Source organism: Amblyraja radiata, chromosome 24, assembly GCF_010909765.2.
Source record: "Amblyraja radiata isolate CabotCenter1 chromosome 24, sAmbRad1.1.pri, whole genome shotgun sequence".
Lineage (NCBI taxonomy): Eukaryota > Metazoa > Chordata > Chondrichthyes > Rajiformes > Rajidae > Amblyraja > Amblyraja radiata.
In genome coordinates this window covers 37,811,707-37,834,335 of record NC_045979.1, presented here as the reverse complement: position 1 = coordinate 37,834,335, position 22,629 = coordinate 37,811,707, and the positions used below count along the sequence as shown (strand labels likewise).

At 49.6% G+C, this 22,629-nt stretch overlaps 1 protein-coding gene across 4 annotated transcripts in view; it reads right to left on the bottom strand.

Moving 5' to 3' along the window:
* mapkapk2 (MAPK activated protein kinase 2) overlaps window positions 1–8,895 on the bottom strand; it is an 80,391-nt gene extending 71,496 nt beyond the window's left edge. For all 4 annotated transcript variants that reach the window (XM_033042962.1, XM_033042960.1, XM_033042961.1 and 1 more), the window contains exon 1: window positions 8,513–8,895. In XM_033042962.1, coding sequence (XP_032898853.1) covers window positions 8,513–8,683 — 171 coding nt within the window. In that variant the 5' untranslated portion in view covers window positions 8,684–8,895. The remainder of the gene's footprint in view (window positions 1–8,512) is intronic.
* Window positions 8,896–22,629: the final 13,734 nt, after the last annotated feature.

Sequence of the window (22,629 nt, the reverse complement as noted above, 5' to 3'; positions counted from 1 at the left end):
CCCAGCCTGCTCAACCTCTCCCTATAGCTCACACCCTCTAGTCCTGGCAACATCCTCGTTAATCTTCTTTGAACCTTTTCCAGCTTGACAACATATTTGTGCCCAGAACTGAACACAATATTCTAAATGCGTCTCACCAACGTCTTATACAACTGCAACATGACCTCCCAACTTCTATACTCAATACTCTGACTGATGAAAGCCAAAGTGCCAAAAGCCTTTTTGACCACCTTATCTACCTGCGATTCGACCTTCAAGGAACCATGCACCTGTACTCCTAGATCCCTCTGCTCTACAACACTACCCAGAGGCCGACCATTCACTGTGTAGGTCCTGCCCTTGTTAGACGTCCCAAAATGCAACACCTCACACTTCTCTGTATTAAATCCATCAACCATTCCTCCGCCCACCTGGCCCAATCGATCCAGATCCTGCTGCAATCGTTCAGAACCATCTCCACTATCTGCAAAACCACTCACTTTTGTATCATCAGCAAACTTGCTCATCTTGCCCTGTATGTTCTCATCCAAATCATTGATGTAGATGACAAACAGTAACGGGCCCAGCACCGAACCCTGAGGCCCACCACCAGTCACAGGCCCCCAGTCCGAGAATGCAGAGTCTTTCACTTAGAGTAGGGGAATCAAGGACCAGAGGACATAGGGTTAATGCCGGGGGGGGCGAGTCGATAGGAACCCGAGGGGAAACTTTTCCACAGAGGGTGGTGAGTGTATGGAATGAGCTGCCAGAGGAGGAGGTTGAGGCCGGTATTATGAGACATGTGGACAGGTACATGGAGAGGACAGGTGTGGAGCAAGTATCCTGTATCTGTACAGTGTGGACGGCTCGATTGTAACCAGGGATTGTCTTCCTACTGACTGGTTAGCAAGCAACAAAAGCTTTTCCCTGTACCTCGCTACACGTGACTATGGGCCAAATGCGAGCAGGTGGGACTAGCCGAGATGGGGCATCTTTTGTTGGTATGGGCGCGTTGTTTCCGCGCTGTATGTAATGTAGGGGCCAGAAGCTGCAGCGACATAATCCCGTGTCAGTGAAACCATTTCACCATCGTTACTCACGTAGTCGGCACAGCCGGTGATTATCAGATCATTGGCTGTAATTATAAATAACAACTAGCTCACAATGTGACAACACACGCCCCTGCTAATGAAAACTGACGGCAGCCTGGCTGTGCCGACACACACACACACACACACACACACACACGCACACACACACACAGGCGCTGAGACCAGATTTACACGCGGTGAACCACCAGGGGCTGGAGACGGCAGTTACCATGACATCCGGTGAAGGGACCCTGTACAGCTCCACCACTGATTATCCGGCCACTGGTGGTCCCACCCCTCCTTTAGTCCGGACGTAAGGGCCTGTCCCACTTACGTGTCCTTGTCATGCAAATTACGCGACCTCGTGGTCGCGTTGAGGTGCACGGGCCTCGAACGACTGCGCGGGGCCGGTCCCACTGAGAAGCGCGGAGGGGTATGTAGTTGTGCGTGACATCGCGCGGGGCTCCGAAATTTTTGTAGCCAACGAAATCTTCGCGCGCCAACGGCCTGTCGCGTAACTGACGGCCAAAGTGGGACAGGCCCAAGACCCTGGCGCGACGCAACGTCTCACCGCCAACGGCAGCAGAAGCAGGCAAACGATCGCCGAACTCGGCCTGGGGCTCACGACCGTTGCGATCCGGATCCGCCCCCACTTCTACTCCCAGACTGGGGCCAAGAAAATTGAAGATAGACATAAAATGCAGGAGTAACTCAGCGGGACCGGCAGCATCTCTGGAGAGAAGGAATGGGTGACGTGTCGGGACAAGACCCTTTTCAGACTGAAGAAGAATCTCGACATGAATCGTCACCCATTGCTTCTCTCCAGAGATGCTGCCGGTCCCACTGAGTTACTCCAGCTTTGTGTCCATCTTCAAATGACATCACGCGCTCCAGACGGCTGTGCATACGCATGTAATCGCGCGCGACCTTCACGGGACCGTCGCGGCTCAACGCGACCACGAGGTTGCGTAATCCGCGTGCCAAGGACACGCAAGTGGGACAGGCCCTTAAATCACCAGAGCGCGCTCGAATCCCCACCGTGGAAGTCCCCCATGGCCAGTCGTCACGACCTCACCGGGACCTTCGCTGCCGATCGGCGGGTAGAACTTGCCCCCTGAACCCTGGCCCAGTCACGGGTGGTGATGGAGGCAGATACAATAGTGGTTTAGTTTAGAGATACAGGGAGGAGACAGGCCCTTCAGCCACCGAGTCTCCGCACCGACCAGCGATCCCCGCACACAACAGCCCACCGAGTCTCCGCACCAACCAGCAATCCCGCACACTACAGCCCACCGAGTCTCCGCACCGACCAGCGCTCCCGCACACTACAGCCCACCGAGTCTCCGCACCAACCAGCGATCCCGCACACTACAGCCCACCGAGTCTCCGCACCGACCAGCGATCCCCGCACACTACAGCCCACCGAGTCTCCGCACCGACCAGCGATCCCGCACACAACAGCCCACCGAGTCTCCGCACCGACCAGCGATCCGCACACAACAGCCCACCGAGTCTCCGCACCGACCAGCGATCCCCGCACACTACAGCCCACCGAGTCTCCGCACCGACCAGCGATCCCCGCACACTACAGCCCACCGAGTCTCCGCACCGACCAGCGATCCCCGCACACTACAGCCCACCGAGTCTCCGCACCGACCAGCGCTCCCCGCACACAACAGCCCACTGAGTCTCCGCACCGACCAGCGATCCCGCACACTACAGCCCACCGAGTCTCCGCACCGACCAGCGATCCCGCACACTAACACTATCCTACACACACTGGGGACAATTTACATTTGTACCGAGCTAATTAACCTACAAACCTGCACGTCTTTGGACTGCAGGAGGAAACCGGAGCGCCCGGAGAAAACCCACGCAGGTCACGGGGAGAACGGCCTCAGAGCAACAGAATCTTTAACATCACTGTCCTCAGTCTACAACAAGGTCCCATAAACACACGGCCACTAACGCTGAGGAAATCTGCTTCATTTCACTTGTTTTGTTCAGTTTAGAGATACAGCGCGGAAACAGGCCCTTCGGCCCACCGAGTCCGTGCCGACCAGTGATCACGTGTACACTAGCACTACCCTACACACTAGGGACAATTTGTAGAAGCCAATTAACCTACAAACCCGCACGGCTTTGTGGGGGTGTGGGAGGAAACTGGAGCACACAGGTCACAGGGAGAGCGTGCAAGCTCCACGCAGACAGCACCCGCAGTCAGGATCGAGCCTGGGTCTTGGGCGCTGTGAGGTAGCAGCTCTACCCGCTGCGCCACCGCACCGTACACGTTTTGCGTACACATTGGCTGGGAGTATGAGCTGATCTCTCTGTGACTGACATGGCTAGTTTGTTACCACATCTAAAAGCAGAACGTGACCGAAACTCCATCTTAGCAATCAGTCTCTCCACACAGGAGCTGTAGAAACATCACTGCAGGTTATGGCTTGAAATCAGATCCCATATTCATTCTAACTTTTTTAAAGTACCTTCACATATTTCAAAGAAGTAGAAAGCGGGGAGACAATGTCACCACTAAGGCTGAACACAAGGAACTGCAGATGCCGGAGTCTTGAGCAAAACACTAATTGCTGGAGGAACTCAGCGGTCAGGCAGCATTTATTGGGGGGGGAGGGGGGGGAATAGACAGATGTTTTGGGTTGGGATCCATCGAGCTGAAGAAACCTTGTCCATTCACTCCACAGATGCTGCCCGACCCACTGAGTCACTCCAGCTCAGACCTCGAGAGTCCCGGCAACATCCTCGTAAAACTTCTCTGCTTCACCCTTTCCTACTTAATGGCCACAATGCTGGGAAGCACAATGGTCTGAAGAAGGGTCTCGACCTGAAACGTCACCCATTCCTTCTCTCCAGAGATGCTGCCTGTCCCGTTGAGTTACTCCGGCTATTGTGGTCCACAAGGTTAATTCCCGGGGTGGCGGGACTGTCATATGCTGAGAGAATGGAGCAGCTGGGCTTGTACACTCTGGAGTTTAGAAGGATGAGAGGATATCTCATTGAAACATACAAGATTGTTAAGGGCTTGGACACACTAGAGGCAGGAAACATGTTCCCGATGTTGGGGGAGTCCAGAACCAGGGGCCACACAGTTTAAGAATAAGGGGTAAGCCATTTCGAACGGAGATGAGGAAACACTTTTTCTCACAGAGAGTTGTGAGTCTGTGGAATTGTCTGCCTCAGAGGGCGGTGGAGGCTGGTTCTCTGGATACTTTTGAGAGAGAGCTAGATAGGGCTCTTAAAGATAGCGGAGTCAGGGGATATGGGGTGAAGGCAGGAACGGGGTACTGATTGGGGATGATCAGCCATGATCACATTGAATGGCAGTGCTGGCTCGAAGGGCCGAATGGCCTCTACTCCTGCACCTATTGTCTATTGTCACTCTGTGTCTATCTACAATATTCCAAATGTTGTCTCACCAACGCCTTGTACCACTGCACCATAACATGGCCACTTCTACACTCAACACACTGACTGATGGAGGCCAATGTACCAATAGTCTTATTGATCTCCCCACCTACCTGTGACGCCACTGTTAAGGAACCATGTACCTGTACTCTAGATCCCTCTGCTCTACAACACTCCCCACACCCTGCCTGCCATTCACTGTGTGGGTCCAGCCCTGGTTTGACTTTGCAAGATGCAGCACCTCACACTTATCTGCATTAAACTCCATCAACCACTCCTCAGCCCGCACTGATCCAGATCCTGTTGCAATTGTTCACAACCATCGTCACTATCTGCAAGACCACTCACTTTCGCGTCATCTGCAAACTTGCTAATCTTGCCCTGCATGTTCTCATCCAAATCATTGATGTAGATGACAAACAGTAACGGGCCCAGCACCGAACCCTGAGGCCCACCACTAGTCACAGGCCTCCAGTCTGAGAAGCAACCTTCCACCATCACCCTCTGCTTCCTTCCATGGAACCAATTCTCTATCCTGTCGGCTAAAAGCCCTGTCCCACGGTACGAGTTCATTCCAAGAGCTCTCCCGAGTTTAAAAAAAATCAAACTCATGGTAATAGATAGATAGATAGATAGATAGATATGCCTTTATTGTCATTCAGACCAAAGTCTGAACACAATTGCAGGTGTCATACATATAATACAATAAAAACAACAATAAACACATATTAACATCCACCACAGTGAGTCCACCCAGCATCACCTCACTGTGATGGAGGCAAAAGTCTTAGGTCTGCAGTCTCTTCCCTCCTCTTCTCCCTCTGCGCTGAGGCGATACCCCCCGGGCGTAGCGGGTACGTCGGAGCTCGGGGACGTCTCTTAGCGGCTAGTAACGCTAACAGCAGGTACTCGGGAAGACTCGCTAACGGCAGGTAAGCACGGGAAGACTGGTGAAGATTTTTCAACGTAATGAAAAATGTCCACGAGAGCCCCGAGTACCGACGAGTGGCCATTACCGTAAATCTCCGAGTTCGAATCCATGTATATAAATCATCGATGGTTTTGGTCCCAAACCCTTTTGGTTACATATTGAAAACAAACTCTGAATCAAAAGACTCAATCTCCTGTGTAGAAAACCATGCTGACTATCCCGAATCAACTCATCTATCCAAATGTATAGACATCTCATCCCTCACAATCCTCTGCAGTAACTTGCCTACCGCAGATGTTAGGCATGCAGTTCCCAGCATTTTCCCTGCAGCCTTTCTTAAATCGAGGCACAATATTAGCCCAGTCTTCCGGCATCTCACCTGTGTCTAACCATCATTTATAGATCTAGATGTAGGAGCTGAACAGCTCGAGGTAGCGAATCACTCACTCATCACTGGACAATTTTTTAATACTGGACAATTTTTACACTTATCAAGCCAATTGAACTACAAACCTGTACGTCTGAAGGGCCTGTCCCATTGTACGAGGTAATTCGGGAGTTCACCCGAGTTTTCCCCCGATTCGAACTCGGAGAATGTCCGTAGCGGGTCCGTAAGAGTTCGCGGATGTCTCGGAGCGGCTCGTACGAGTAAAAAGTAAAAGAAATTTTCAACGCGAGTATTTTTTTTACTCGTGGATATTTTCCACAGTGTTGACAAAACGTCACGAGATTACCGGATTTCCCGAGTACCTACCGTTACTCTACGAGCCGCTACGGGACATCCACGAACTCCCACGGACCCGCTACGGACATTCTCCGAGGTCAAATCGGGGGAAAACTCGGGAGAACTCTTGAATCACCTCGTACAGTGGGACAGGCCCTTTACAGTGTGGGAGAAAACGGAAGATCTTGGAGAAAACCCACGCAGGTCACAGGGAAAACGTACAAACTCCGTACAGACAGCACCCGTAGTCGGGATCGAACCTGTGTCTCCGGAGCTGTGAGGCAGCAACTCTACCGCTGCATCTTGGATTTCCCCTCTAGTTTCCCCGAGACATCCTTGCATAGATCTGGCCATGGCTGGGAGATTTGTCTAACTCCATACACCTCAGGAGGTCCTTCATCTCCACAACTGTAATACAGGCCATCCTCAAGATTGAAGAAGGGTCTCGACCAGAAATGTCACCCATTCCTTCTCTCCAGTGCTGCTGCCCCAGTTACTCCGGCATTTTGTGCCCATCTTCTCCGCTCAAGACATCTCCATTGGCTGCCACAAGTTCCCCAAGTCTCCGTGACTTTCTCCATGGTAAAAACCAGAGGAGAAACACTCATTGAAGCCCTTGTCCATTCATTGACACGACTTCCCCAGAGGCTGATAAGACTCAAGCCGGCATTCGATTAAAAGTTGAACAAAAATACCAAGTGTGGCTCCGTGAACAGAAACCCTCGCGCACACACACACACCAACCAACACACACACACACCCCAACACACACAACACCAACACACACACACACACACACACAACACACACTTAACCCAAAGTATCATTGAATTATTGAATTTAAATCTCAGAAATGAGTGCAGGAAACACGTTCTCGATGTTGGGGGAGTCCAGAACCAGGGGCCAAAGATTAAGAATAAGGGGTCAGCCATTTAGAACGGAGATGAGGAAAAACTTTTTCTCACAGAGAGTGGTGAGTCTGTGGAATTCTCTGCCTCAGAGGGCGGTGGAGGCCGGTTCTCTGGATTCTTTCAGGATATATCCCCTGACTCCGCTATCTTTAAGAATCCTATCTAGTTCTCTCTCTATTCAAGAGAGAGCTAGATAGGGTTCTTAAAGATAGCGGAGTCAGGGGATATGGGGAGAAGGCAGGAACGGGGTACTGATTGGGGATGATCAGCCATGATCACATTGAATGGCGGTGCTGGCTCGAAGGGCCGAATGGCCTACTCCTGCACCTATTATCTCACTGACCATAATCTCCCCACATCCTGTCGTAGAAATATTCCAAACAAGTTGATTCAGTGAGTGACAATTCTCCATCAGTGCAGTCATAGTGATACAGCATGGACACAGGCCCTTCGGCCCAACTTACACAACCTGTCCCAGCTACACCAGTCCCACGTTTGGCCAATATCCCTCCAAACCCTTCCTATCCATGTACCCGTCTACACGGTTCTCAAACGTTGGGATAGTGCCGGCCTCAACTACCTCCTCTGGCAGCAGGTTCCATACACCCTCCACCCTCTGTGTGGCCCCTCAGATTCCCATTAAACCTTCACAGACCTTTACATCTTTAAGTTACAGTAAGTACACACACCACGTTAGCCAAACTTAGGCCACTTTGTAAACAGCGAGCACCTCCACACAAATCTCGCCGGCATCACAATGATACACAACAAAGCCAGCCAGGCAGACACCACGGATCACAACAGCGGGAGAGGCCCACGTTCCACCCGGGAGTGAGTGGAGCTGCCCCGGCCTGGCTCGGCCCGACCCCCCCCCCCCCGTGTTTCCCGCGGCCCATTCTTTCCCCAAGCGCCGCCCAACTTATTTCCGGAAAACCGGAATGTGAGAAAACTCCACAACGGAAACAGGCCCGGGATGTGGGGCAGGATTCACACGGTGGAAGTCCCCCAAACCCACACACACAGAGAAATACACACACACACAGAAACGTACACACACACACACAGACAGACACACACACACAGAGAAACGTACACACACATACTCAGAGAAACACACCCACAGACACACATACACAGACACACACAGAGACAGACAGAGACACACACAGAGACAGAGATAGAGAGACACACACAGACAGAGACACACACACACAGACACACACACAGAGACAGAGAGACACACACACACAGAGACAGAGACACACACACAGGGCTCCCGAGAGTCGGGGCAGAATCTAGGCCCGGGAGAGAGGGCGACAATTGGCCGCTTGGTGGTAAATTCCCCAGCAAGCCGGCAACACGGGCGTGTTGGAGACTGCGAGGCCCCGGGCCGGGAGCAGGGGCCGGGACAAGGAGCGGGAGAGGAGGCGGCGCCGCCACAGTAACTCACCTTCAGCGCGTATTTCTCGCCAGTTTTCTTGTTGTAACATTCCAAAACTTTCCCGTTGATGCCGAGCCCCAGGACCTGCGCCGTGACCTTGTAGTCGTCGGTGATGGAGTTCTTCTTGGTCTGCGCTCCGCCTTGCTGCAGCTCCCGGCCCGTCGCCACGCTGGGCAACATTGTAGCGCTGGGAGCCCGGCAACTGTGTGACAACTTGGCGCTCACTCGCTACAATGTGGCGGCCCGGGGTAGGGAGGGAGGGAGGGGGTGGATACAATGTAGCGGCCCGGGGCAGAGTTACAGTGTAGCGGCCCAGGGGCAGAGTTACAGTGTAGCGGCCGGGCAAGGCTGGGCTGAGGCTTGGGGCCGGGCAAGGCTCAGGCTAGTCAAGGCAAGGCAAGGTAAAGTAAGGTAAGGCTTGTGGCTGAGATTTGTGGCTGAGACTGGGACTGGGGCAGGGACCGGGCAGGGCTTGGGGCCAGGCAGGGTAAGGCTGGGCAGGGCAGGGCAGGGCAGGGTAAGGCTGGGCTAGGGCAGGGCAGGGCCGGCCAAGGCTCGCTGTTACACCACCGCCGCCGCCACCGCTTCTTCCATCCGGTCAGTTTCTTCCCCTGGAGTTTCAGTGGAAACTGACGAGCTGACGTCAGCGCCGGCTCCCCGCTTAAAGGGGAGGTGTGGCAGCATTTACTGTCGCCAGCACTAAACGCCTGGCATTCAGCATTCAAGAGAGTTTATTGTCATGTGTCCCAGATAGGACATTCTTGCTTTGCTTCAGCACAACAGAACATAGACGGCACGAATACAGAACAGATCAGTGTGTCCATATAGAAACATAGAAATTAGGTGCAGGAGTAGGCCATTCGGCCCTTCGAGCCTGCACCGCCATTCAATATGATCATGGCTGATCATCCAACTCAGTATCCTGTACCTGCCTTCTCTCCATACCCTCTGATCCCTTTAGCCACAAGGGCCACATCTAACTCCCTCTTAAATATAGCCAATGAACTGGCCTCGACTACCCTCTGTGGCAGAGAGTTCCAGAGATTCACCACTCTCTGTGTGAAAAAAGTTCTTCTCATCTCGGTTTTAAAGGGTTTCCCCCTTATCCTTAAGCTGTGACCCCTTGTCCTGGACTTCCCCAACATCGGGAGCAATCTTCCTGCATCCAACCTGTCCAACCCCTTAAGAATTTTGTAAGTTTCTATAAGATCCCCTCTCAATCTCCTAAATTCTAGAGAGTATAAACCAAGTCTATCCAGTCTTTCTTCATAAGACAGTCCTGACATCCCAGGATTTATACCATTGTATAAATGTATACACACATGAATAAATAAAACAGATAATAATAATAATAATAATAATAATAATAATAATAATAATAATAATAATAATGATAATAATAATAATAATAATAATAATAATAATAATAATAATAATAATAATAATATATTTTATTGTCATTGTACATAAGTGCAACAAGATTTGTGTATGCAGCTTCCATCCGACATCATAACTTAAGTAATTACTAAAATTTAGGTTTAGATCCCCAGAGAACATGGTTTGTACAAAGAACATTACAACAGTAAAATAGTCAAAACAGACTAAAGTGCAGATGTGTCTGTGCGACGTGACCATCCGAGGGAGACAGTCCGTGGGGGTGGGGGCACTCAGCAGGGCCGGTTCCGAGCAGCTATAGCTCTGGGAAAGAAGCTGTTCCTGAGTCTGGAGGTGCGGGCATAGAAGGGCTTGTAACGTCTGCATCGTGGCTTGGTTCGGCAATTCGAGCGCCCTGGAGAGGAAAAGACTACAAAAAATAGTAAACACTGCCCAGTCCATCATCGGCTCTGACCTTCCTTCCATCGAGGGGATTTATCGCAGTCGCTGCCTCAAAAAGGCTGGCAGTATCATCAAGGACCCACACCATCCTGGCCACACACTCATCTCCCTGCTACCTTCAGGTAGAAGGTACAGGAGCCTGAAGACTGCAACGACCAGGTTCAGGAATAGCTACTTCCCCACAGCCATCAGGCTATTAAACCTGGCTCGGACAAAACTCTGATTATTATGAACCCATTATCCGTTATTTGCACTTTATCAGTTTATTTATTCATGTGTGTATATATTTATATTATGGTATATGGACACACTGATCTGTTTTGTATTAAATGCCCTATATTCTGTGTGCTTAAGCAAAGCAAGAATTTCATTGTCCTATACAGGGACACATGACAATAAACTCACTTCACTTCACTTTACTTCATTAAAGTGCAAATAAACAGATAATGGGCTATTAATGTTCAAAGTTTTGTTTGAGTTGAGTTCATTCGGTGAAAAGACCAGTGCTGGAGTAAGTCACTCGGCGGGTCCAGGAGCCGGGATGAGCCGTCCAGGATCAGGAGCAGCTTCTTCCCTACAGCCAGCAATCAGGCTATTAAACACTAAACATGCAACATCCCAATAAGCTCTGAACTGCAGAGACTTGGGGGATAGACACAAAAAGCTGGAGTAACTCAGCGGGATAGGCAGCATCTCTGGAGAGAAGGAATTGGTGACGTTTCGGGTCGAGACCCTTCTTCAATAGACAATAGACAATAGGTTGAAGAAGCATCTGCTGGAAAATCGAAGGTAGACAAAAGTGCTGGAGAAACTCAGCGGGTGCAGCAGCATCTATGGAGCAAAGGAAATAGGCAACGTTTCGGGCCGAAACCCTTTGGAAATAGGCAAAGTTTCGGGACGAAACCCTTCTGGAAATAGGCAACGTTTCGGGCCGAAACCCTTCCGGGTTTCGGCCCGAAACGTTGCCTATTTCCTTCGCTCCATAGATGCTGCTGCACCCGCTGAGTTTCTCCAGCACTTGTGTCTACCTTATCTGGCCATGATGATTATTATTCAGGCCGGATTGGTTTCTAAGACCCTGGTTTTGTGCTGTAGCCCCTCCCGCTCCAGGCTTCCTAGAATTCCCCGTTAGTTGTCAGGCGTTTTGGCAGATCTTAAGGGCGGCACGGTGGCGATGCAGCGGGTAGAGCTGCTGCCTCACAGCGCCGGAGACCCGGGTTCGATCCTGACTATGGGTGCTGTCTGTACGGAGTTTAGAAACATAGAAACATAGAAAATAGGTGCAGGAGTAGGCCATTCGGCCCTTCGAGCCTGCACAGCCATTCGATATGATCATGGGTGATCATCCAACTCAGTATCCTGTACCTGCCTTCTCTCCATACCCCCTGATCCCTTTAGCCACAAGGGCCACATCAAACTCCCTCTTAAATATAGCCAATGAACTGGCCTCAACTACCTTCTGTGGCAGAGAATTCCAGAGATTCACCACTCTCTGTGTGAAAAATGTTTTCCTCATCTCGGTCCTAAAAGATTTCCCCCTTATCCTTAAACTGTGGGAACAATCTTCTTGCATCTAGCCTGTCCAACCCCTTAAGAATTTTGTAAGTTTCTATAAGATCCCCTCTCAATCTTCTAAATTCCAGCGTGTACAAGCCGAGTCTATCTAGTTTGTACGTGGGTGGGTTTTCTCCGGGTGCTCTGGTTTCCTCCCACACTCCAAAGGCGAGCGAGATTGTAGGTTAATGGCTTTTGGTAAAATTTGTAAATTAGCCCTTGTGTTTAGAGCTAGTATATGGTGAGGACAGGGTGGGCCGAAGGGCCTGTTTCTGTGCCCTATCTCTAAAGTCAATAAACACAATAGAAAATGCCTGACCTGTCAGACACTGCCTGGCCAGATGAGTGTTTTATGTGTAGGAAGGAACTGCAGATGCTGGTTTAAGCCGAAGATAGACACAAAGTGCTGGAGTAACTCAGTGGGACAGGCAGCGTCCGTGGAGAGAAGGAATGGGTGACGTTTTGGGTCGAGACTGAGAGTCAGGGGAGAGGGAACTGAGAGATATAGGCGCCGGTCAGCAAGAGAGGATCTGTGTGTCTGTGTCCCTGTGTCCCAGCTCCCTCACCTCATCCTCTCTCCACCTTGAACAACCAGCGAGAGACAACAAAATACCAACCCGTCCCCGACCTCACACTTACAGGGACAATTTGCAATTTTACCGAGGCCAATCAACCTACAAACCTGGGTGGAACCCGGATCTCTGGCGCCCTGAGGCAGCAACTCTACCGCTGTGCCACCTAAACGGATAAATGTAAGATTCCCATATTTTAACTCCCTCTCCCATTCCCAATCTGATCTCTCTGTCCTAGGCCGTCTCCACCAAATTGGAGGAACAGCACCTCATATTTCACTTGGGCAGTTTACACCCCAGCGGTATGAACATTGACTTCTCTAACTTCAAGTAGCCCTTGCTTTCCCTCTCTCTCCATCCCTCCCCCATCCTTGTCATCCTATTAGTTTCACTGTCTGTATAACTCGTTATCATCAAACCCACAGCCAACAATGGACCATTGTGGGCTCCACCTTTTTTGCATAATTTGTTCTATATCTCTCTACATCACCATCTACATCTCTTGTTTCTCTCTCTCCTGACTCTCAGTCTGAAGAAGGGTCTCGACCCGTAAATGTCACCCATTCCTTCTCTCCACAGATGCTGCCTGACCCGCTGAGTTACTCCAGCACTTTGTGAAACGTCACCTCTCAAAGTAACCTTCAAAGTAACATTAGCAAATTTGCAGTTGACACAAAGCTGGGTGGCAGTGTGAACTGTGAGGAGGATGTTATGAGAATGCAGGGTGACTTGGACAGGTTGGGGGAGTGGGCAGATGCATGGCAGATGAAGTTTAATGTGGATAAATGTTAGGTTGTCCACTTTGGTACCAAAAACAGGAAGGCAGATTACTATCTAAATGGCGTCAAGTTGGGAAAAAGGGAAGTACAACGGGATCTGGGGGTCCTTGTACATCAGTCTATGAAAGTAAGCATGCAGGTACAGCAGGCAGTGAAGAAAGCGAATGGCATGTTGGCCTTTATAACAAGAGGAATAGAATATAGAAGCAAAGAGGTCTTTCTGCAGTTGTACAGAGCCCTAGTGAGACCACACCTGGAGTATTGTGTGCAGTTTTGGTCCCCTATTTTGAGGAAGGACATTCTTGTTATTGAGGGAGTGCAGCGTAGGTTTACAAGGTTAATTCCCGGGATGGCTGGACTGTCATATGCTGAGAGAATGGAGCAGCTGGGCTTGTACACTCTGGAGTTTTGAAGGATGAGAGGGTATCTCATTGAAACATATAAGATTGTAAAGGGTTTGGACACGCTAGAGGCAGGAAGCATGTTCCCGATGTTGGGGGAGTCCAGAACCAGGGGCCACAGTTTAAGAATAAGGAGTAAGCCATTTAGAACGGAGACGAGGAAACACTTTTTCTCACAGAGAGTTGTGAGTCTGTGGAATTCTCTGCCTCAGAGGGCGGTGGGGGAAGGTTCTCTGGATACTTTCAAGAGAGAGCTAGATAGGGCTCTTAAAAATAGTGGAGTCAGGGGATATGAGGAGAAGGCAGGAACGGGGTACTGATTGGGGATGATCAGCCATGATCACATTGAATGGCGGTACTGGCTCGAAGGACCGAATGGCCTACTCCTGCACCTATTGTCTATTATAATAATAAATAATAATAACTTTATTTATAGAGCACTTTAAAAACAACCACAGTTGCAACAAAGTGCTGTACATGACTAATCATGGACAAGAAATTATTACATAACAATAAAAACATTAAACGAAAGAGTAAAAACAATAAAATTAAAAACATTAAAAGCACTAAAACAGGAGCAAAGTCTCAAGCAGGGTCAAAAGCCAAGGAATATAAATGTGTTTTAATACTGGTTTTGAAGATGGACAGTGAGGGGGACTGTCTGATGTGCAACGGCAGAGTGTTCCAGAGTGCCGGAGCAGCAACAGAGAAGGCTCTATCCCCTCTGAGCTTCCGCTTAGACCGTGGTACCTCCAGGAGTAGCTGATCAGCTGACATGAGGCGTATGGATGAAGCAGCTCAGAGAGGTAATAATAATAATAATAATAATGGATGGGATTTATATAGCGCCTTTCTAATACTCAAGGCGCTTTACATCGCATTATTCATTCACTCCTCAGTCACACTCGGTGGTGGTAAGCTATTTCTGTAGCCACAGCTGCCCTGGGGCAGACTGACGGAAGCGTGGCTGCCAATCTGTGCCTACGGCCCCTCCGACCACCACCAATCACTCACACACATTCACACACAGGCAAAGGTGGGTGAAGTGTCTTGCCCAAGGACACAACGACAGTATGCACTCCAAGCGGGATTCGAACCGGCTACCTTCCGGTTGCCAGCCGAACACTTAGCCCATTGTGCCATCTGCCGATAAGGTAAGGCGGGGCGAGCCCATTTAGAGATTTAAAAACAAATAAAAGAATTTTAAAATGTACTTGAAAGTACACCGGGAGCCAGTGGAGGGAGGCCAGAATTGGTGTTATGTGCTCCCTCTTTCGAGTTCCAGTCAAAAGGCGAGCAGCAGCATTTTGAACCAACTGGAGACGAGCCAGGGAAGATCGAGCAACTCCAAAATAGAGTGCGTTACAGTAATCCAGCCTAGACGTGATAAAGGCATGGATTACTGTTTCAAAATGCTGCCGCTCGAGAATGGGCTTCACCTTTGCCAGCTGCCTTAAGTGAAAGAAGCTGGACTTAACCACCGCGCCTATTTGATGATCTAATTTAAAATCACTGTCCATCCTAAAACCCAGGTTCAAAACTGTTGGCTTCACATACCGTGCCAGGGGACCCAAGTCAACAAGGGGAGGTTCACGGCAGCCATTGGAACCAAACAATATCACCTCTGTCTTCTTTTCATTAAATCCTAGAAAGTTTAGGGCCATCCAGGATTTAATGTCATCAAGACAAGACAGAAGTGATTTGACAGAGAAGGCGTCTTCCTTCCTCAGCGGCATATATAATTGGCTATCATCAGCATAACAATGAAAAGAGATGCCATGCTTTCTAAGAATGGAACCCAGAGGAAGTAACTACAGGGAGAAAAGCAGGGGCCCTAAAATTGAGCCCTGTGGAACCCCATATGACAGAGGAGCGGAGGAGGATTCAAAACCAGCAAGGCTTACACACATGGTGTTCAAAAGGGAACTGCAGATGCTGGAATATCGAAGGTACACAAAAATGCTGGGGAAACTCAGCGGGTGCAGCGGCATCTATGGAGCGAAGGAAATAGGCGACGTTTCGGGCCGAAGCCCTTCTTCTGAAGAAGGGTTTCGGCCCGAAACGTCGCCTATTTCCTTCGCTCCATAGATGCTGCTGCACCCGCTGAGTTTCCCCAGCAATTTTGTGTACCTTAGGCTTACACACATGGTTCTGTCTGCCAGATAGGACCTGAACCATCCCAGGGCACTGCCACAAATGCCCACTAGGTGCTGTAACCGAGATACTAAGATACCATGGTCCACTGTATCAAAGGCGGCAGATAGGTCCAGCAGGACAAGAACCACATAATCACCAGAATCATTAACTAGGAGGATGTCATTAAAAACCCTTAGCAATGCTGACTCTGTGCTATGCATAGTTTTAAACCCAGACTGGAAAACCTCCCGAATATTATGCTCGTCCAAGAAGAGTTTTAGCTGAGCATAAACAACTTTCTCCAGGATTTTAGAGATAAAAGGCAACTTGGAGATCGGTCTAAAATTGGCCAGAACAGTTTGATCCAGGCCAGATTTCTTAAGTAGTGGTTGCACTACTGCATGTTTAAAACTTACGGGGACAACCCCTGAACACAAGCTGCTGTTGATAATGGCAAGAACCGACTGCCCTATACTGGGGAAAACTTCTTTAAAAAGATGAGGAGGGACAGCATCACAAGGGGAACCCGATGGCTTAATATGGCTAACCACATCCTCTAAACACGACAATGTCACAGGCACAAACTTATCCAATACCACCAGGCATGGGACAGAAACAGAGGGGTCAGAGGCAGGAGCTGAAATAAGAGCCCTTATGGAAACAACCTTATTAATAAAAAAGTGCAGGAAGTCATTGCACATTTCAGACGATGCTTCCAGACAGGCAGGCTGTGGGGCATTTAGAACAGAGTCAATGATTTTAAATAGCACACGTGGGTCGTGACGCTTAGACACAATAATATTTGACAGGTATTCTCTTTTGACCTCTTTAACAGTGTTCTGGTAATGACGCCAACAGTCCTTTAGAATTTGAAGTGAAACCTGCAGCCTGTCCTTCTTCCACTTTCGTTCAGCTCTGCGACACTCCCGTCGAGCTGTACGAGTTACGTCACTGAACCAGGGCTCGGGTTTAGCTCTGGGCTGCAAAGTTTTTAATGGAGCCACAGAGTCCAGTATAGTTCTGCAGGAGGAGTGAAACCAAGAACTAATCTCCTCCGTATCAAGAGAAGTGGACGCAGAGGGGGCACAGAGGTGATCGAAAGCAGCAGAGAACTGGCCAGCAGCAAAAGGGTTAAAAGTCCGACAGTGCCGAGCAGACGCTACAGGTTTAACTGCAGCACAGGAGAAACCAACATCAAATAATACAAATAATATTGTCTATCCATGTTCTCCACAGATGCTGCCTGACCCGCTGAGTTACTCCAACACTCTGTGTTCTTCGGAGCATCTCTGGAGAACATGGATGAGGTGACGTTTCAGGTGAGTCATCCTTTTTCAGACTGTGGTGGAGCAGGAGCAGTGAGAGAGGGTCTCACACAACTAACTACAGTCGGGGAGAGGAAGACAACTTGTTCAAAGTTTGGATACCTTGCAGGAGATGTGGCAGTGAAGCAGAATGATGCAGAAACAAGGAACTGCAGGTGCAGGAAAAGTGCCCTGACCAGAAACATCACGTGTCCACAGAGGGCAGTGGAGGCCAAGTCACTGGATGGATTTAAGAGAGAGTTAGATAGAGCTCTAGGGTCTGGTGGAGTCAAGGGATATGGGGAGAAGGCAGGCACGGGTTATTGATTGGGGGACGATCAGCAATGATCACAATGAATGGCGGTGCTGGCTTGAAGGGGCCGAATGGCCTCCTCCTGCACCTATTGTCTATGTTTCGATGTCCATGTTGAACCAACGAGCGGCAGATGCTGGTTTAGACCGAAGATAGACGCAAAATGCTGGAGTAACTCAGCGGGACAGGCAGCATCTGTGGAGAGAATGGCTGGATGATGATTGGGGTTGGGAACCCTTCTTCAGACTATCCATGTTCTCCAGAGATGCTGCCTGACCCACTGAGTTACTCCAGCATTTTGTGTCTTCTTGTTGTAAACCCGGCACCTGCAGTTCTTGTTTCTCCTCCCACATCACAACGCGGGTGCTGGGGGGGGGCTGTAGCTGGGGCCGAAGGGTCGGCTCCTGGTTGATGATTCCAAGTTTCCCAGCTCCGTTTCGTGTATTGAGTCAGCAATATTAAACCGGTCGATGATTCAGCAGGTGAAACTGTGGGAGGCTCGGCATGAGAAATACTTACAATTCTCCACCAGAGGGCGGTGACGTTCCAGGGAGTAACTCAGCGGGTCAGGCAGCATCTGTGGAGAACATGGATAGGTGACGTTTCACAGAGTGCTGGAGTAACTCAGCGGGTCAGGCAGCATCTGTGACGAACATGGATAGGTGACGTTTCACACAGTGCTGGAGTAACTCAGCGGGTGCAGCAGCATCTATGGAGCTAAGGAAATAGGCAACGTTTCGGGCCGAAACCCTTCCGGGTTTCGGCCCGAAACGTTGCCTATTTCCAGAAGGGTTTCGGCCCGAAACGTTGCCTATTTCCTTAGCTCCATAGATGCTGCTGCACCATAACTCAGTGGGTCAGGCAGCATCTGTGGAGAACATGGATAGGTGACGTTTCGGGGTCGAGACCCTTCTTCCTTCTCTCCGGAGATGCTGCCTGAGTTACTCCAGCATTTTGTGTCTATCTTCGGTTTAAACCAGCATCTGCTGCTTGTTGGTTCAACATGGACATAGAAACATAGACAATAGGTGCAGGAGGAGGCCATTCGGCCCTTCAAGCCAGCACCGCCATTTAATCCGAAGGGTTTCGGCCCCGAAACGTTGCCTATTTCCTTCGCTCCATAGATACTGCTGCATCCGCTGAGTTTCTCCAGCATTTTTGTGTACCCACCCATAACTTTAGTTTGGTTTAGTTTAGAGATACAGTGTGGAAACAGGCCCTTCGGCCCACCGAGTCTGCGCTGACCAGCGATCACTCTAGCACTATCCTACACGCACTAGGGAGAAGCCAATTAACACGTCTTTGGAGTGTGGGAGGAAACCGGAGCACCCGGAGAAAACCCACGCAGGTCACGGGGAGAACGTGCAAACTCCGTACAGACAGCACCGGTAGTCAGGATGGAACCCGGGTCTCTGGCGTTGTAAGGCAGCAGCTCTACCCGCTGCACCACCACTGATGCAGTGTGGAACAGTGTTGGGTCCACCTTGTTGATGCGACATGTTGTTCAGTGAAGAACACAAAACAAAAACAGAGATAATTGTGTGTTTACCCGATTGTGGGATGTATTTGTGAGGCAGTTCCCCTGGAGAAGAGATCTCTCCACAGGGGAATGGTTCTGTGGTTTGTAATTATCTGAAATCCCTCCGCGCTGTTCAGTGAAGAAACGCCAGAGGGCGGAGTTGAGGCAGGTACAGTAACAATGTTTTACAGACAGAGACACAAGGAGCAGCTGATGCTGGAAACTTGAGCAGAACACGAGATGTGGGACTAAGGCACGAGATGTGGTACCTCACAGCGCCAGAGACCCGGGTTCCATCTGTCTGTGTGGTGTTTGCACGTTCTCCATGTGACCGCGTGGGTTTCCTCCGGGTGCTCCGGTTTTAGGGAGGCATAGAGCGTGGATAGTGTGGGAATATGCCCTTCGGCCCAACTAGTTTACACCAACCAACATGTCCCATCTACATTAGTCCCCCGCCTCTCCCCTCCCTCTCTCCCCCCACCCCCCTCTCCTCCTCTCTCTCCCCCCTCCCCCTCCCTCCCCCCTCCCCCTCTCTCCCCCCTCCCCACCCCATTGATTCTCACCCCCCAGATGCTGCCTGCCCTCGAGACTTCCTCCCGCAGTTTAAACGACATTTGGACAGGTACATGAATGATAGGTTTCGAGGGAAATGGGCCGATTGCTACATCTCCATGCCCAGTGTTTTCTCCAGAGTGTCTGAGGTTGAGGGGAACCTTCAATAGAAGTATTTACAATATACTTTTAGGACTTTCTTTTAAGAAAGAGATGATGAGAGATGTATTTAATCAGAGGGTGGTGAATCTGTGGAATTCTTTGCCACAGACGGCTGTGGAGGCCAAGTCAGTGGATATATTTAAGGCAGAGAAAGATAGTACGTGTGTCAGGGGTTATGGGGGGAAGGCAGGAGAATGGGGTTAGGAGGGAGAGAGAGAGACAGATCAGTCATGATTGAGTGGTGGAATAGACTTGATGGGCCGAATGGCTTAATTCTGCTTCTATCACAATTCTATCTCCAAAATGTGGGTGTGGGTGTATGGAAGAAGCTGCTGGAGGAGGTAGTTGAGGCAGGTACTATTGCAGCGTTTAAAAAGCAGTTAGACAGGTACATGGATAGTAGACACAAAATGCTGGAGTAACTCAGCGGGACAGGCAGCATCTCTGGAGAGAAGGAATGGGTGACGTTTCAGGTCGAGACCCTTCTTCAGATTGAGTCGGGGGAAAGGGAAACGAGAGATATAGACGGTGATGTGGAGAGATAAAGAACAATGTAAGCAAGTTTATTGGCCAAGTATTCACATACAAGGAATTTGCCTTGGTGCTCCACCCACAAGTAACAACCTGACATACAGTGACAGTTACGAATGACTGAGAAAACACTAAACATTAATAATAATAAATGAAAGATTTGCAAAAAAGTAACGGTGAAAGGAAACAGGCCGTTGTTGGCTGTTTGTTGGGTGAGAACAAGAAGCTGGTGCCACTTTGGTGGGGGAGGGATAGAGAGAGAGGGAATGCCGGGGCTACCTGAAGTGAGAGAAATCAATATTCATACCACTGGGGTGTAAGCTGCCCAAGCAAAATATGAGATGCTGTTCCTTGGAGGTAGGTCGGTATTAAACAGTGTACCCTGAGCAAGATGTCCCATGTACCCCAAACCTTTCCCGATCCGTCTCTCACTTCTCAGCCTTACATGCAGTTTGGAACCATTTAGAATGGTCCCACTTTTTTCCCCCATTCTCTTTATCTGAAACAGTTGAGCCGATATTGTTTGACGTAAGCAGGGTGATTGATTTGGGATTGAGTGTACTCAGCATGAAGGGCAGCACCAATCACCACACAGCCCGCTTGCTTCACTGATTGTTCCACTGAAAACATATGAACTTCAATCCCACTTAGCGATAGGGCCCTTCAGTAAATACTGGTTGCCACAGGCAGAGGCCACTGGCCTCTAAATCATATGCGTCAGACCCGAGAGAAATCACCCAACATGCGTGACAAGACAATATGTGCAGGAGTAGGCCATTCGGCCCTTCGAGCCAGCACCGCCATTCAATGTGATCATGGCTGATCATCCACAATCAGTACCCCGTTCCTGCCTTCTCCCCATATCCCCTGACTCCGCTATCTTTAGGAGTCCTATCTAGCTCTCTCTTGAAAGCATCCAGAGAAACTGCCTCCACCGCCCTCTGAGGCAGAGAATTCCACAGGCTCACCACTCTCTGTGAGAAAAAGTGTTTCCTCGTCTCCGTTCTAAATGGCTTACCCCTTATTCTTAAACTGTGGCCCCTGGTCCTTACCGCTGAGTTACTCCAGCTTTTTGTGTCTATCTTCGGTTCAAACCAGCATCTGCAGTTCCTTCTTACACATCTACTCACACTTGATACTGGAGGTTTTAGTTTACATTTACAGTGTGCAAGGGGAAACCAGATAGCTAGTCAAAGACAAATTCTAGACGCCACAGTGCAACTAGGCTCCAATATTAAGGTGTCAGTGGTAGACAGTCTCCACTTCTTCCAAGAATATTTCCCTAGGGATGCTGGCACTTCACCCGGAAATAGATTGCAGTTGTTTCAGCTCCCAAAAGCCAGGAACATTCTAGCGATGTCCGAATCCCTCAACCAGCTTGTGAAACAACAAAAGCCACAGGAAGCCGAGCTTTGTGGTTGTAATGAGGAGCCTAAAACCAGCGGGCAGAAACGCTTTGGTCGTGCCCCACAGATCTGCACTTCCCCAGATTGCCCACTGCCCTGCCAGTACATTCCACAGCTTCCTTGCCAACAAAGCTGCCACAACCAGACATAAAAACTGTTTTTATCCACGAGTAGTTGCTCTACTCAACAGCCAAAAATCTGTAGCCTCCCTTTGATCTGGTATTTTGTTGGTTCACATCATTGATCAATGGTGTTTTATCATTAATGTTTTATTATTATTAATGTTTAGTGTTTTCTGAGTCATTCGTAACTGTCACTATGTCATGTTGTTACTTGTGGGCGGAGCACCAAGGCAAATTCTTTGTATGTGAATACTTGGCCAATAAACTTACTTACGCCCTTTTCATACACCGGTGATTTAAACGATTACATTGCTGTCGTGGCTGCTAATCAGACATCTTGTTGAAAGATTTGTATCCCTAAAATTGAATTGAATTCTAAAAATTTAGTGAAACTATTCTGACTTATGATCAGGCTGTAATGTCTCAATGCGGAGCGGGCATGGTCAAGTTGCCACCGTGCATGTTGCTGTAAAACTACACAGCAACTAAACGTCACCTATCCATGTTCCCCGCAGATGCTGCCTGACCCTCTGAGTTACTCCAGCACTCTGTGAAACGTCACCTATCCATGTTCTCCACAGATGCTGCCTGACCCGCTGAGTTACTCCAGCACTCTGTGAAACGTCACCTATCCATGTTCTCCACAGATGCTGCCTGACCCACTGAGTTATGGTGCAGCAGCATCTATGGAGCTAAGGAAATAGGCAACGTTTCGGGCCGAAACCGTTCTGGAAATAGGCAACGTTTCGGGCCGAAACCCAGAAGGGTTTCGGCCCGAAACGTTGCCTATTTCCTTAGTTCCATAGATGCTGCTGCACCCGCTGAGTTACTCCAGCACTCTGAAACATCACCTATCCATTTTCTCCACAGATGCTGCCTGACCCGCTGAGTTACTCCAGCATTTTTGTCTACCTTCGCTTGTTCCAGCATCTGCAGTTC